The sequence below is a fragment of the Penicillium macrosclerotiorum genome (genome assembly GCF_028827735.1).
Source record: "Penicillium macrosclerotiorum strain IBT 26536 chromosome Unknown utg000003l_segment0_segment0, whole genome shotgun sequence".
Taxonomy (NCBI): Eukaryota; Fungi; Ascomycota; class Eurotiomycetes; order Eurotiales; family Aspergillaceae; genus Penicillium; species Penicillium macrosclerotiorum.
In genome coordinates, this window is record NW_026643083.1 from 5,812,705 (window position 1) to 5,826,339 (window position 13,635).

The 13,635-nt window shown below is 52.3% G+C and overlaps 4 protein-coding genes across 4 annotated transcripts; 1 reads left to right on the top strand and 3 right to left on the bottom strand.

The window, feature by feature from the left end:
• Positions 1 to 516: 516 nt before the first annotated feature.
• N7462_004995 (uncharacterized protein) lies at positions 517 to 6,440 on the top strand (the record flags this gene model as incomplete). The annotated part of the gene is made up of 4 exons (XM_057076720.1): positions 517 to 583; positions 857 to 1,962; positions 2,025 to 2,469; positions 2,539 to 6,440. 4 exons carry the CDS (start codon positions 517 to 519, stop codon positions 6,438 to 6,440), a joined length of 5,520 nt encoding a protein of 1,839 aa, XP_056936225.1.
• Positions 6,441 to 6,985: 545 nt separating this feature from the next.
• N7462_004996 (ubiquitin-conjugating enzyme E2) lies at positions 6,986 to 7,930 on the bottom strand (the record flags this gene model as incomplete). Its single annotated transcript, XM_057076721.1, has 1 exon — positions 6,986 to 7,930. One exon carries the CDS (start codon positions 7,928 to 7,930, stop codon positions 6,986 to 6,988), a length of 945 nt encoding a protein of 314 aa, XP_056936226.1.
• A 418-nt stretch (positions 7,931 to 8,348) lies between these two features.
• Positions 8,349 to 10,095, bottom strand: N7462_004997 (DHHC family palmitoyltransferase; the record flags this gene model as incomplete). The annotated part of the gene is made up of 3 exons (XM_057076722.1): positions 8,349 to 8,966; positions 9,055 to 9,779; positions 9,897 to 10,095. The coding sequence occupies 3 exons, from the start codon at positions 10,093 to 10,095 to the stop codon at positions 8,349 to 8,351; spliced, it is 1,542 nt and encodes a 513-aa protein (XP_056936227.1).
• Positions 10,096 to 10,828: 733 nt separating this feature from the next.
• Positions 10,829 to 12,542, bottom strand: N7462_004998 (rhomboid family membrane protein; the record flags this gene model as incomplete). Its single annotated transcript, XM_057076723.1, has 3 exons — positions 10,829 to 10,891; positions 10,959 to 11,977; positions 12,062 to 12,542. The coding sequence occupies 3 exons, from the start codon at positions 12,540 to 12,542 to the stop codon at positions 10,829 to 10,831; spliced, it is 1,563 nt and encodes a 520-aa protein (XP_056936228.1).
• Positions 12,543 to 13,635: the final 1,093 nt, after the last annotated feature.

The following is a 13,635-nucleotide window of genomic DNA, read 5'->3' on the forward strand; positions in this document are numbered from 1 at the left end:
TATTTCCAGTGGTTTCTACCACGAAGCTACTCGGCTTAGATGTATTGGAAACATAGCTAGGATAATAAAAAAATACTCCCGAAAAGCCTATGGCTATCACGACGTAAATGATAAAATACTGCCTCTACTTTGTTTTTTTTTTGGGATGTTCAAAATCCCTAGAGTATTCAAAATAGTCATGAAATATGGCATCTGACATATATAGCAGAAGAATCCTGACTTATTCGGTGTAACTATGGGTTCATTTGATCTGCCAACCGAAAATTCCACCTGGACCACACTGCATCGTCGTTTCTGATGAGAGTTAGTATTCTAAGTCTAGCTGCCTGAGAAGAGGGGCACCAAATGTACTAATATCACGTGATTGAAATGCCGCCCAGCCGTTCGATTTCAAGTGACGCACGTTCGAAACGGAGTTTTCGCTTTCCAATTTCCTCTCTCGCCACGCCGTTCCCTCTTCTTCCCACCACCATCTCCCCTGATTTGATCCATTTTTCATAAAATTATGGAATCGGCATGGCTCCCAGCTTACAGGAACTGATCGAATTTTTGCTGAACGAGGTCGCCCTCTGCGGCAACCAAGGTACGTATAGCTTGACCTCCGAGACCCACTTTTCCCAGTACAATCTATAAGTTTCTGCACCTCGTCTGTCACCAGAGACCACAAATTGATTTTATTGATTGATCCTCGAGAGAAAATTTCATGAAGTTGCCTTTAAATTGAGCGTTCTTCTGCAATGCCGCGCTCTGTTTCTTCTTGTCGGCTGGGCACATTCCATATGTCCCGATTCGGCAATCTCAGACGCGGCGTGGGGATACAAAGCTACGATAGAATATAGAGCTGACCTTTCTGCAGGCGCGACCTTGTCAGAAATTTTAAAAGCAATTGAAAGTTTCTATTCCAGCTCTTCTCATGATTCTACCCAAAGTCGCCAGAGGGTCGATCGTCGCTTTAAAGCTAAGGTTTGGTCATGGCTCACGCGCCATCCTGAGGTGTCTGTGGGGGAGAGCAATCAATGGAACCATCTTAGCCTTGATGAGGTGGAGCATGAAGATGGTCAAGTGGAGCAAGCATTAGAAGCTTCAACTGGCCAAGAAAAAGCTTCTCCCACGTCGACTTCCTCACACATTCGCGTCTTTGTCTCGAGAGAAAGAACCTGGTACGCGGTCTCTGGTCACGAGCCGGATGAAGGTAAAGTTCCGGCCAGCGAATTTGCCTTGCTTTCCATCATTGCTTCACACAAATCCGATGGTGTGGTGCAAACAGACTTGGTGAGACTCAGTGGTCAGGACAAGCGGTCTGTCCCCAAACGAACGGACGCACTCCACAGAAAGGGCTATATCGAGAAACGATCCATTCAGGTCAGAGCTGCCCGAACCAGTCTCTGTATACATAGCCGTTTTATGAAACAAAGCTCCAGCGATAGAAATACCTCCGCTGCCCAAAATGCAGGTCACGAGCGCGTGATGATTGATTTTCATGCTTTTACCCAGAAGCTGTTTGAGATCCTCAAAGAACACCATATTGTGACTCGTGATGATCTGAAAAGGATGTTAGGGTTCGAGGACCCCTGGCGATGGCGAATCTTGTCTCGCGCACTTCGCAAGTTTGAACGGATCGGTGTCCTGAAACGTGTGAAGGCTGCATCACAATACAAACTGATGCATGCCTGTGTAATGCTCATTCGCGATCCTACAGAGCGCGATTTGGAGAAGTTTCATGATGTTACCGGCGAACTGAATGCAAGTGCGGATGATCAAGCGGATCTGGACGAAGACATAGAGGCCGATGCCGTGGGGAAGAACGCGTCTGGTGCAGACGAGGGAAGATTTAAGATTGAACAAGAAAAGACGGTCGTCGATGTTGGGCGCGCAGTTCCATCTTGGACACCGGATCGTCCTCTTGGGAACCAAATTTTTGATGTTGTGGCTGCCTCTGGGACTATAGGAGTCACGAACCTGGTAAGTCTTGTTATTCATAATTTGAATCTACTTCTTCTCTAAGAAGACCATATGTTTCATAGGAAATAAATCGTCTTCTCTTCGGAAGCTACTATCGCAGACCATCCGAATGTATTCTCCATCGGTTAGTCGACTGCTGGCAGCTCTCTCAACCGCCTCACCTGCGGCACCTTGCCATCGTCCGTGACACGGCAATCGAAAAGACTGTTTTCTATTACATACACTATTCAGCAGATAACTTTGCAAAACTTGTGGAGAGTGGCCAGTCGTTGTGGGAGGCTGTCGAATATCCAGCTCAAAAGACCAAGGCGGCTAGCATCCAGATTCCCGCTGTTGATGCCACTGCGCAGTTTGACCAGCTTGGGTTCCCACAGACAGGCGTTTCAAAGGGATTATTCAAGAACGGTAATGGAAGCCTATTTGAATCCCTTGCAGTTTGCAGGCCTTCAAACTATCTGCTGTCTAGCAGTGACCCTGTGCCTGTTCGACTCCCTGATGGCCGGTTTGGTATGTTCTCTTTTTCTCTGGCTCCAAATTCCCAGCGTTTCCTGGGTCATAGCTTACAAAGTCATCTAGTTATTGAAGCTAGTACCAAGGGCCAACCCGGCGTTGTTTTACGGTTCTCAACTCCCAACCGCCCGAGCCGAGGTCGCCCAAAGGGAGCTTTAGGCGGCACCTCTGGAAGACCATCAAAACTGTCCAAATTAGACAGAGGATCTCCTGAAAGCCAGGGGATTGAGGATATCGAAGAAGTTGCAAGGCAACTTCCAGCTCACCTAGTATTCTCGACAACTCCTCGGGTACCCAAGTACACAAGGAGGGATAAGGTAAAGGCTTCAGGATTACCCGAGAAGGAAATGTTCGAAGCGTTAGGGATGGATGAAACGTGGACAGAATACAATGTTCTTGTAAATGACATCCCTAATCCTGGTGTCTACGTTACTCCTATTGGGAAGCGAAGACCAGCAGGGAAGAAGCAAGGCCGGCCCAGCCGAAGCCGCATCGCAGTTTTCAAATCACCCAAACTCGCTTCATTCCCGTGGTTCGCTGAAGGGCAAGATATTCTTAATGATGAAGAGCAGGACCCGACGCCAGAAACTCCTATGATGTCCACTCACAATCTTGACGTTTCCTCCCTGCCTGCAGAGCCCAGTTCTCAAGGATTCATCGCCGTCAACCCGTCTCCAGACATCCAAGTCACCCCCGTACCTTCAAGAGGGCGAAAACGTCGCGGGGCTTATCCGGAAGCCACGGATTCTCCTACTTCAGTTTCCGGTTCAACTGAACAACCTAGACGCAGCGGCAGGGGAAGGGCTAAACAACCACGCCTTGAAGATTCCAATGAAGACGAGATCGAGCCACTTACAATTGATTCTGAGATTGAAGTGCGTGAAAGCATTGAGCAGAATAAGGCTATAAGCGAAATTTCAACAGGTCTTACGAAGAGTTCTGCTGTGCATCATCTGAACCCGAAGGAAAATCAAGGAATATCACCCAAAAGACGTCGAATTGGATCTCCAGGGGAACCTGTTACTCCACGGACATCTCTTCCCTCTGATTCTGGAAAGCTAGGTACATCCGGCACGCCGGAGCCAATATCGCAGGAAATGCAGACACCATCATTGCAGAATGAGTTTGCGAAGTCCAAAACACCTGTCATCCGCAGCACACCTAGGCAAACGTCAATTGAAGTTGTTCGCTCATCAGATAGAGGTGGCTCAATCAGTCTTCTTCGAAGGAAAATCCTTATGGAGATCATTGAAAAGGCTGGCGGTGCTTATCCCTCCGGAACTGAGTTATGGTATCCATTTGCAACCTTTTGGTTCAAAGAAAAATATAAGGAGAAGCCCGACATGAGAACGGTCAGAACTGCAGTCAAGAATCTGGTTGATGCTGGCAAGCTTCGACAACTTACCTTCAGCGGCAAGGACAGTAAAGGGGTCATGGTCACCAAAACGATCCTCGCCAAGCCTGGGATGTCGCCGGATGACCCTCTCATAATGAAGATGAGGCAGAAGCTTCTTACAAGCGTTGATCCAAGGGTTTCATATTCGCCTAATATTGTGCTTGACCCCGGTCTTACCAAATCTGGCGGTAGAACAGGGCTTCAGAAGACCACGCTTCCTCTAGTCAAGGGTGCTACTGTTCAGTTGCAGAAGAAACCTGTTCGCGTACTTAGAGAAGAAAAGAGGGTGGAGCGAAGGATCCAAAGAGATTTGCTCAAGAAGCTGGATGATGAGTTTGGAAATCCAATGGATTATGGATCATCAGGATCTAAACGTCTGCTGGGAATTCGGCGTCCTCGCGAGCCGGGACTTATGATGGGCTCTCAGACAGCGATTTTCCGGCCCCAGGCTACTATGTCTCAGCCTCAAACTACGATCGCTCGGCCCCGGGGAAGACCAAGCAAGGATGGAGGATTCTCTCGTATGACGAAGACAATGACTACAATTGGCCCATATGCCATGTTGATGCACCCAAAGCAGGTCTTCCACCCAAGTTCCGGTACCTTTGCTACGTTTGGTGCTGCTAGGAAGCCAAGGACTATCACGAGAAAACTTCCTGGCAGCCTTGCAGACTCTGTCCATGAACTGGCTGAGCTTGCGCGTCAGGCCAAAAATCCATCCAAAACCTCTGATAAAATTCTCAGGTGGGAGCTTGGGCATGAAGAGATGTTCGATGCAATCCTTGACGATCACCCATACATTGATCAAACAGTCCGAGATGAATTTGTTCATGCACCAATCGAAGGGGAAATCCGCTTTGATTTCGATCAGCCGGCTCCGGTGCCTCGCACACCGCGATCGATAATGCGGACTCGCACAGCGTCTACTCATCGCCATTTGCTACCGAAGACAGCTGTGTCCGATGATTCGACATTATCAGCCTATACGTCTCAATTCAGGACTTCGGGAGCTCTCAAAGAACGCCGGGTTGATAGATTTAACACTTCGATCTCTGCTCAGAGCATACTCCAGGCAGACTCCTCACGCCAAACTCGCCGACGAAATGTGGTGCCCCTCGACCGAGCTCTGTACCGCAAGATCATGGTTGCCATTGTTGCTGTTCGTGTTCTCGCGGGCGGCACAGAGGGAAGGTTGATCGATTGGGATTTGGTATCAGCTGCGTTCCCAAAACATGACGCGATGTTCATTCAAGAACGGGCCAGAGCAATCCTGAACAAAAGTCGATTGCAAATCGTGGGCATGCAGCGTGACTTCCAAGAACTTTTCCTCGCGGCTTATGCAAAAAATAAAGTGCCGCAAATCGATTATTCGCGCCTGGAACAATACAACTGGCCCGCCGTGGTGGAATGGGCAAATTTCGAACTGGAGTTTACGACGTCCGAACAGGCACCACTCCTCCCTGCTACTCGTGAAGAATTTGACAGCATCTTTGAACTTCGCCCTGAGCCTGTTTCCTCAGGTGATGAACTCTACACCCAGACAACGGGTATCACCGTTCTTCACAAGCGTGACTTGATGGCTCGTATTCCATTCGCCGCTTCAATTGATTCGCCAGAGAATCAAGGATTGCGAAAGGCAGACCTCGCTCGCCTGGAGGTTGTCAAGACCTGGGTCCGTTCAAATGTCGCCGCTCCAGAGGAAACCTACGATTCTCAACGAGCCAGCGACGCCCTTCGACCGTTCGGAGATCAACTCCTCGAGTCTGCCTTGCAATCTTTATCAACGGCCCGCGTCATTGGTCATGCGAACAAAGGTCGCGTTCAGCCTGGCCGCAATTATGACATTACGGACCACCTCCTTTCACAACTTAACCGCAAACGTGGCATCGACTGTAGCATCCTCAAGCGCGCCACCTACTATAAGTCGTCCGTCCTAGACCCGCTGCTGCAGACCACGGGATCACTTGACATCCAGTATCTCGCCGAGGACGGCGATATCCTTGCCATCATCAACCTCGCTGTGAGTGGCCATGTTGAGCTGCGCCCCCGCGACGCGCCACGCGAGCGGTTTGGCTTCACCGATTCCAACTACCTAACCCGTATGGTCGACAAAAACTGCTTCCGCTTCCCCATCCAGGTTCGCCCATCCACTTCGTACGTCTACGGTAACCCTGTCCAAGTATCCATCGAAAATATCAAACCCCCGCTACCCCCGCCCTCCGAGGACCTTAAGCTCCCGCCCAAGATTCCGCTCTGGTTTGATATCCACGGCTTCCTGATTACCCAGCTATGGGAAATGGCCATCGCCTCCGTGCTGGGTTGTGTCTCTATCCGCCAGGGCCTAAGCGCGGAGGGCATTGCCGGCATGCTCAAGCCCGCTTTGGGACCGTGGGAGGTGGAACTGCTGCTGGGCTGGCTGGCTGAAGTCGGTGTTGTGCGTCGGCAGGGCAGCGGGGAGAACACCGGCTGGATGGTGCTCGAGAAATGGTGGATGGTGCTGGTGCAGAAGGACCAGGCGCTTGGACTGCCTGGGGCTACGAATGATGTTGATGGCGATACGGTTATGGCGTGAAAGAGATTAATTGGCTTAGATCTGATTGCACCGAGATGTCGTCGAATGATGGCTCTGATGCCCCCCGGCATTATTCAACGGGTCTTGACTCTCCTTAACGGTTGTTCATCCCTTACTCGAGTCCTGGATCTATTTTCGCCTCGAACCTACTACCATTGACTGCAGCACTGAGGACAGTCTAGGTGCTATTGGAGTTACCGTGCCATTTGGCGCAGCAATATCCCGAAGAGAAGGACATTTCAGGAACTGCCAGGCGTTGTTTACAATTGTTGACTTATTGTTTTGACAACGGGGTTTTGGGTTGCAAGGATGAAATGATTTAATAACCGGAAACAATGGAATTCGAACAGAATAACAGAATAAAGAGAATCGCTCAGTTTGTGTGGTATCCTGTAAACTAATCAACGAACATATAACCCCCTGGGTCTGCAAACGCCACGCCGTTGTATATCAGCATGTACCATGTAAAAACAGAAAAAAAAACGAGTGCCGAAAAGACCTGCTTCTCGCGCAGATATATAAATATATGTATCTAGACTTTCTGTCTAGAGGTCGTCGACCCCAACTACCCGCCGCGTAATCAGCAGGATCAGCGCGATGACAATGCCAACAATGATTCGGTCAAGCCAGGCGCTGCTTGCCGGCTCTGGTGATATATCTGTAGTTGGAGCTGGGATTCGAGTTGTTGGTGTTGGGCGCGGACGGACGTCAGACTGAGCGGCTGATGGAGCTGTTGCGGCTTGTGTGGAGGTCGATACAGCCGCCGGCGAAGCACTTGACGCAACGGGTTCTGAATTCACAATCATAGCAACTGGCGCTTGGGGTGGAGCGACTGGCACCTCCTGGACCGGGGATTGTTGAGTCTCAGTAGCACTGTGCGCGGGGGTATCTGGATTGGTATTCGCATCCGCATCCGCAACCTGCGCATTCTCCCCACCAGCCGCGGGAGTAGACCCGTCCTCCACGCCTTCAACGTCGACTACGACGCCCTTCTCTCGACACAAATCCCACCAGCGCTGCATGGCCTCGTGGTTCGAACCGCCGCACTCGCGACATGTCCAGCTGCGGCTTAGCCGCGCATACTCGCGGCGCACCTCGGGACTGCCCTCCATGCCGCCGACTTGGCCTTTCGCCTCGGCGCCCATGATCTCAGAGCGGATGGCGAGCAGCGCGGTGCGCACACCCCATGCGGGCTGCCATGTTTCCTCGTGGTGCCCTGAAATGCTGAGGCAGATCTCGCGGTTGACCTCGAAGCGGCCAGAGGGGGTGAGGAAGCGGAAGGACGGGGGGCGCAGGGGGTAGGTGGGCGGGAAAGTGATGCGGCCGTGGTAGAGGCCAGTCGCGTACGGGGTTGGGCTGGGAGGGCCGGCGAGAGTGAAGTGCCAGTCGTGCAGATTGTCCGTTGTTGGGTGTGCGGTGAAGTAGGGTGAGGGGCTTTTGTGGAGGTCACTGGATTCTTTGAGGAGGCGGCGTGTGGAGGGAGATGTCATTGTGGGAGAGCTGGACAGAGAACTTTGGGGGTGTTTTGGGGGGAGGGAGAGGGAGTTGAAATGACGATGAAGTATGGAAGGTGGAGAGGATAAGATCGCCGATTACACGATAAGTGTGATTAGATGGATAGCAGCCAGGCAGCGAGGCACCCACGAAGTGCAAGGGGCGGAAAATTCGAGCACAAAGCACACAGGATATATAGCTGATAAATTGTCAAGAGAAGGTGAAAGGATCAAATATACAATCAAGTCATATTTTTGCTCAATGAAATACTCATACAAACATAAAACAAATAAATATCCAGCAAGAAAATGCCAACTTGGCCTGATCGCCTTATCGCTTATCGCCTTACGCCCAGCTATGCAATGGTAAAACGTCACATACCGCGCGTCGAGTCCTTAATGTGTTTTCATCTCTTTAATCCCAATCGCGCCATTCGTCTGTCTCTCGCTGGGCATTGTGTTCGCCTCTTTGTCGTCCATCTTCTGGATCAAGGAGTCTATGCTCGTCAATGCCATCTTCGAAGTCACTGTCGCCGGGTCGAGGACGCGGGGAGTTCGGCGCAAGAGTCTGCAAGGACACACTCGTGGGCGGCCGATCGGGTGGACCCTCACGGGCACGGTGGTGATTCCAAGCCTGCGGCTGCGGTTGGGATGGGAATTCCTGGGAATTTCCCGCATCGCCGATCCAGCTTTGGCTATTATTCATATTGCGCGTGTATAGATCACGGTAATACTGCTGCTCGTTGGAGTGATCCTGTTCACGTCGCAAACGAAGTCCCTCGCGGGCTTCCAGGAAGCGGGTGCTGGCTTCCCAGCGCCAACCATCACCGGTCGTTGTACAAACAGGAACAGGCCAGAGAAGAGGTCGCTCGCCGAAGAGGTGGAGAAGATTGCGCCTCCACCCCAGATCAAATGCACTCGGCATCTTTTCGCTATCTTGGTCGTTTAGGTACTCCTGGTATCGATCCCGCTCACGCTGGCGCTCAATTTCAGCGTAGGAACGGGAAAGCGCTTGTTGTGCAGGTGTGAGATTCTGGGTACCGGAGGCCAGGGATGGACCTTGTCCCGGCGGATAGGGTGCAGGAGAGAGCCGTTCCTCCCCCTTCTTCGGCGCGAGTCACGCCTGGGATGGCATTGGCGTGGGCGTCGAGTATCTGGTTACCGTAATCTTGCAGTCGATGGGCGAGGCTCTCGTTATTTGAGTCGACAAGGCCATTACTATGCCCATTCTGGTCGAGGCGCGGTCTCTCCAGCGCTTTGCGCAGCGGCGAAACATATCGGGTCTTTTCCAGGCACTCAATGGTCGTCACGCCACGTACGGCCAAGCTGATATGCCACGCAGTGAACCCGGAGAGCACTAGACCAATAATACCGCCAAGAATAGCCAACAAAACCACGTTGACTGGCAGGTAGGTATCCATGTAGCGGGTATCATTCAGAATCTCCGTCCACGTCCACACGGCCGCAACAGCAAAGCAAACCCAGCAGAATAGTGAGGTATAGATGAGGAAGAGGAGAAACGCCTTATAGTTATACAGGCCAACACACGTCGCCAGCCAAGGGCAGTGGTGGTCCATCTTCAAGACACAGCGCTTGCATGTAGAACAGTGATGCGCGCGATCAGGCTTCGGACACTGGCACTTCTTGCAATACCGCGATCCACCCGATGAGTTGACAGTATAGGAGGTGAACTCCGGGTATTCAGTGACCGGGAGGGCACTGTAGTTGTGGCGGTCATTGCCGCGGCGGGTCGTCAACGGCGAACCGGGGTCGGTGAAGACGGCGACGGTGTAGCTGGCGTTGAGACAGCCGTACAGTAAAAGAGCGAGCAGGGTACTGGGTAAACCTATTCATTTTGCACCAGCCCAAGTTAGCTGATGTGATCCCTTCCATGGTTGATCTAATTCATCCGCATGCAATGCACCAAGCTCGGCGCTTTTTTCTTGACGGGATATCGACATACCGATCCAGGCACTCCGGTGCTCTTGAAAGCCGATGCTGACTGCCACATAAACAGCCCATGTCGTCAATCCATACACAAAAACAAGAGGAAAACAGCTGGCCGCGGCGCAACAGAGCCGCTCGCAGCGGAGCGCCCACGCACGCGGGCGCCGCTTCGGCCAGGTCGGGGAGGTTGGGCGGGACGAGGCCAGGGTGGCCATGGTTGATGCTTATCGGCCAAGCGAGGGAGGGTCGATGTACATCGGGATGAAAGGAGTGCTGATTCCTCAGTGCTAAGTCTGCATGACCGAGGAACGAAACGGTGGTGGGTGGTGGAGGTGGACGTGAACGCGATGCGGCTGGGCCGGAGCAAGCACGGAGTAGTTAGGCCGGCCGAACTACCCTTAATACGGGGATCGCTGAGCCAACCGGGGGATTGCGTAAGCCCGCGGAGCCTTTACTGTTACTCAGCCACGGGGGCTGAGCCACGATATTTTTAGCGGGGCTTTGTAGGGCGGGGAACAACGCCGTCAGTGTGGAATTTAAAACTTATTATGACTTCATATGGATTGGCTCATCGTAAAAACATGGAAGTCATCCTCGGTTCGTTTTAATAGCCTATATATGCTGTGCAATTTCCTGACAGGCCAGTGAGCTGGTGATACAAACCAGCCCTACTGTTGTGGCATAGACAAAAGTAGCACGAATTACGCGAGGACCAAGGGCTGAATATCAAATCAGGACCTTGGCTTTGCCCAAGTAATTTGATATTTGAAGTCATAGTCAATGTCTTTTAGGAGGGTGCGCCCCCGGAAGCAGAGCGAATCCTGGATTTGTACATTTCATGCAAGAATGTTCTATTTACAGATGACATTGTCCCCTCATTTAGGATCCAGAGTAACGCCAATGAAAATTATGGAAAGACATAAGAGAAGGCCAAAATCGACAACCCCGTTATGTTGACGTGGTGGTAGATGAAGATTGCAGCGTGTCCTGGTCGCACCAGTCCTTAACAGGCTAATGGGAAAATAAGTTAGCACTTTGCGGGGGCAAATATCGAGACCAGGGCATAAGTGGGACTCACCAGGCAACTCAGGCGGTAGCACCATGAGCAGTTCGAAGACGGGTATTTGTAGAAATCAACAATCAACATAATGAAGGCAACGAGTACCGCAACCAATGCACCGGCGCGCACCAGCCACCACGCCCACCACAGCGGCTTGCGGCCTTTGAAGAACGCAAGGGGGCCCTTCGGCCCATTCTCCTCACCGGAAGCAGAGACCATGTTGCCCTTACCCTTGAAGAAGTCCATGAATGAGGTAGTCTTCTTCCTGTCTACCTTATCGGCGCCCGCGGCACCGCTCATGGCTAGATAGGGCTGCCGCGCCAACCCAATCCGCTCACGTAGTGCATTGGGCGAGCGCATCAGGGAAAGACCCATAGCGAGTCCCATAATGAAACCGCCAATGTGGGAGAAGTTGTCTAGGCCTGGAAGCAGGCCCAGCACAAACGAGACGGCGACTCCGAGGAGCATGATGATCAGCTCTATCCACGGCGACTCACGTTGTGGCCAGTCGTAAAGCAGATCAAGCAGGAAGAGGGCGAGAATACCGAACAGTGCGCCGGAGCAGCCGGTACTCGGCTCCAGCTGCGAGGCATAATTTCCACCAAACACGTATCCAAAGATCCCACTGGCGAAATACGTCAGGGTGAAACGCCACATCCCAACCATCCGCTCCATATCCGCTGCCATCGTCAATTGCACCAGCAGGTTGAAACCGATATGGATGAAACCACCGTGCAGGAAAATGGGGACGATGAACCGGAACCACTGGTTGGGCGCGGGCTTATCATCCAACGAGCCACCGGGATGGGGATTCGGTACACCACCAAAAGCACAGAGATCGGAGAGTGTGCAGTCGTACGTGCTCGAGGTTGTGTTGGGGCACGGCCAATCGATAACCTCCGTGGCGTTTTGGACGCCAGGGATATTCTTCATGCAGGGGTCATACCGAGCGCCCATGTAGATCTGGATGTAGGGCGAGGGGCCGATCATAGGGTTGAACGAGGGGTGAATCTCAATTGGCGATCCGGTCAAGGTCCCTATAGAACGAACGAAGCATCGGTGTTAATTGAGGGTAGGGAACTTGGGACGACGAATACTGGGCAGGCACATCCGAAACTTACCACTCTTCACCAACTCCACAATAAAGACAATCACTTGAGCGAGCGTCAAAGTCCAAACTACCCACGCGGGCTTCTTCCGGAAGAATCCCTTCTTCTTGAGATTGCCATTGCGATCCACTCCTCGATCCTCCAAGGCTCCCGGGGAGGGAGGCGGATAATTGGTCTGCTGGTGCATCCATTCTGGATTATTGCCATATGGGGCCTGTGTCTTCAGGGGGATGTTCTCGGCGTAATGGTCGCCATCTGTCACTCGACCCGCGGTCGCGTATGCTCCGTTTTCTGATTGAAATGAATGTTGGCTCTCCCGGTTGTGATAGGGGGTGGAAGGGTCGTCCTGATGGCTGATTTGGCTCACGGGGCTGTGACTGGTGAAGCCGGCGCCAGTGTTTGTGGTCGGCAGGTGGTTCGACCGCCCGTCCGCGACTTGATCGTAGCTGGGCGGACTGGGGATGTTGGTGTGATAGTATTCGTTGGCCGCCATGCTGGGCGCCTGCCGAGGTTGTGGGATTGGAGGGTGGGAGAGCGGGCGATCGGGGCGATCGGGGGTGTTGAAGGGAGGAAGAAAGTCGTCCTCAAGGCGATTCTTGTCAGACTAGAGAGGGGAGGTGGAGAGAGGCGACTATGAAGGATTGAAGAGTCGAAAGGGTCAAATGGTTGGAGAGGGTGGAGAGGTTGAAAGAGAGCGGAGGCTATCAACAAAAGAGGAACAAGGGTCAGGCAGTCACATTTGAGCAGTTATTTTTGGGTGGATCGTCACAGCAGTCAACACAGCCGCGCGGCGGGTTGGCTGCGTTGGACGCGGCCCAGGCTTGGCTCCAGGATGTGGCCGTTGGAAACCCGAAACAACGTAAAACAAGCAGCGGCCGCGCTCCACTATGGAGTCCAAATTGACTATGCCCTTTTCTCGACTTGACCTAGCCTTTCCAATCGATCCCACTCCGTTCATATCCCTCGATCCGTCGATCTTACACCGCTGTCCTCGAAGAGGGTGGCCGCGACGCACGCACCCTCAGCCGCAGTGCCAAGCGCGCGCGATCGCGGTCTTCCCAGTCTAGTGACTGCGCCACGACGAACTATAGAATTGTTTGTCATGGAGCACAGGAAGGGCTAGGGCCCGAGAGGCCTACGAGTTGCACAGAAATTACCGGACGAAACACGTAATATACAAGAATTGTTGCCATGCCCATTTGACATTAGGTATTAGAGTGAGTAGCAATAAGATTGACAAGCAGGTTTTCCTTCCCCGAATCAATGTGGGTGGCGGGTAGTCAAGCTGTTACGTCGGGCCCAGCGTCGGGTCGTGGTGCTCATGTTCGTGTCGTCGACCGTCGGGGCTGATGAAGACCCAAGCGATGCGCATCATTAAAGGATCGCAGAGGGCGAGGTATCGTGTCGCAGAACGAATGTGGTATGTCCTTTTGGTCCGCCAACGCCAGAGTATATCTCCCCGAAGGAGCGGAGTAAACCTCTCAAAAAGAACAAAAAAAAAAAGGCAAAGTCAAAAACCGGACCAAACATGTCAACCAAAGAAAGCATCGAGTCGATTAGACGCGAGCATGCGTATGCGCAAAAAA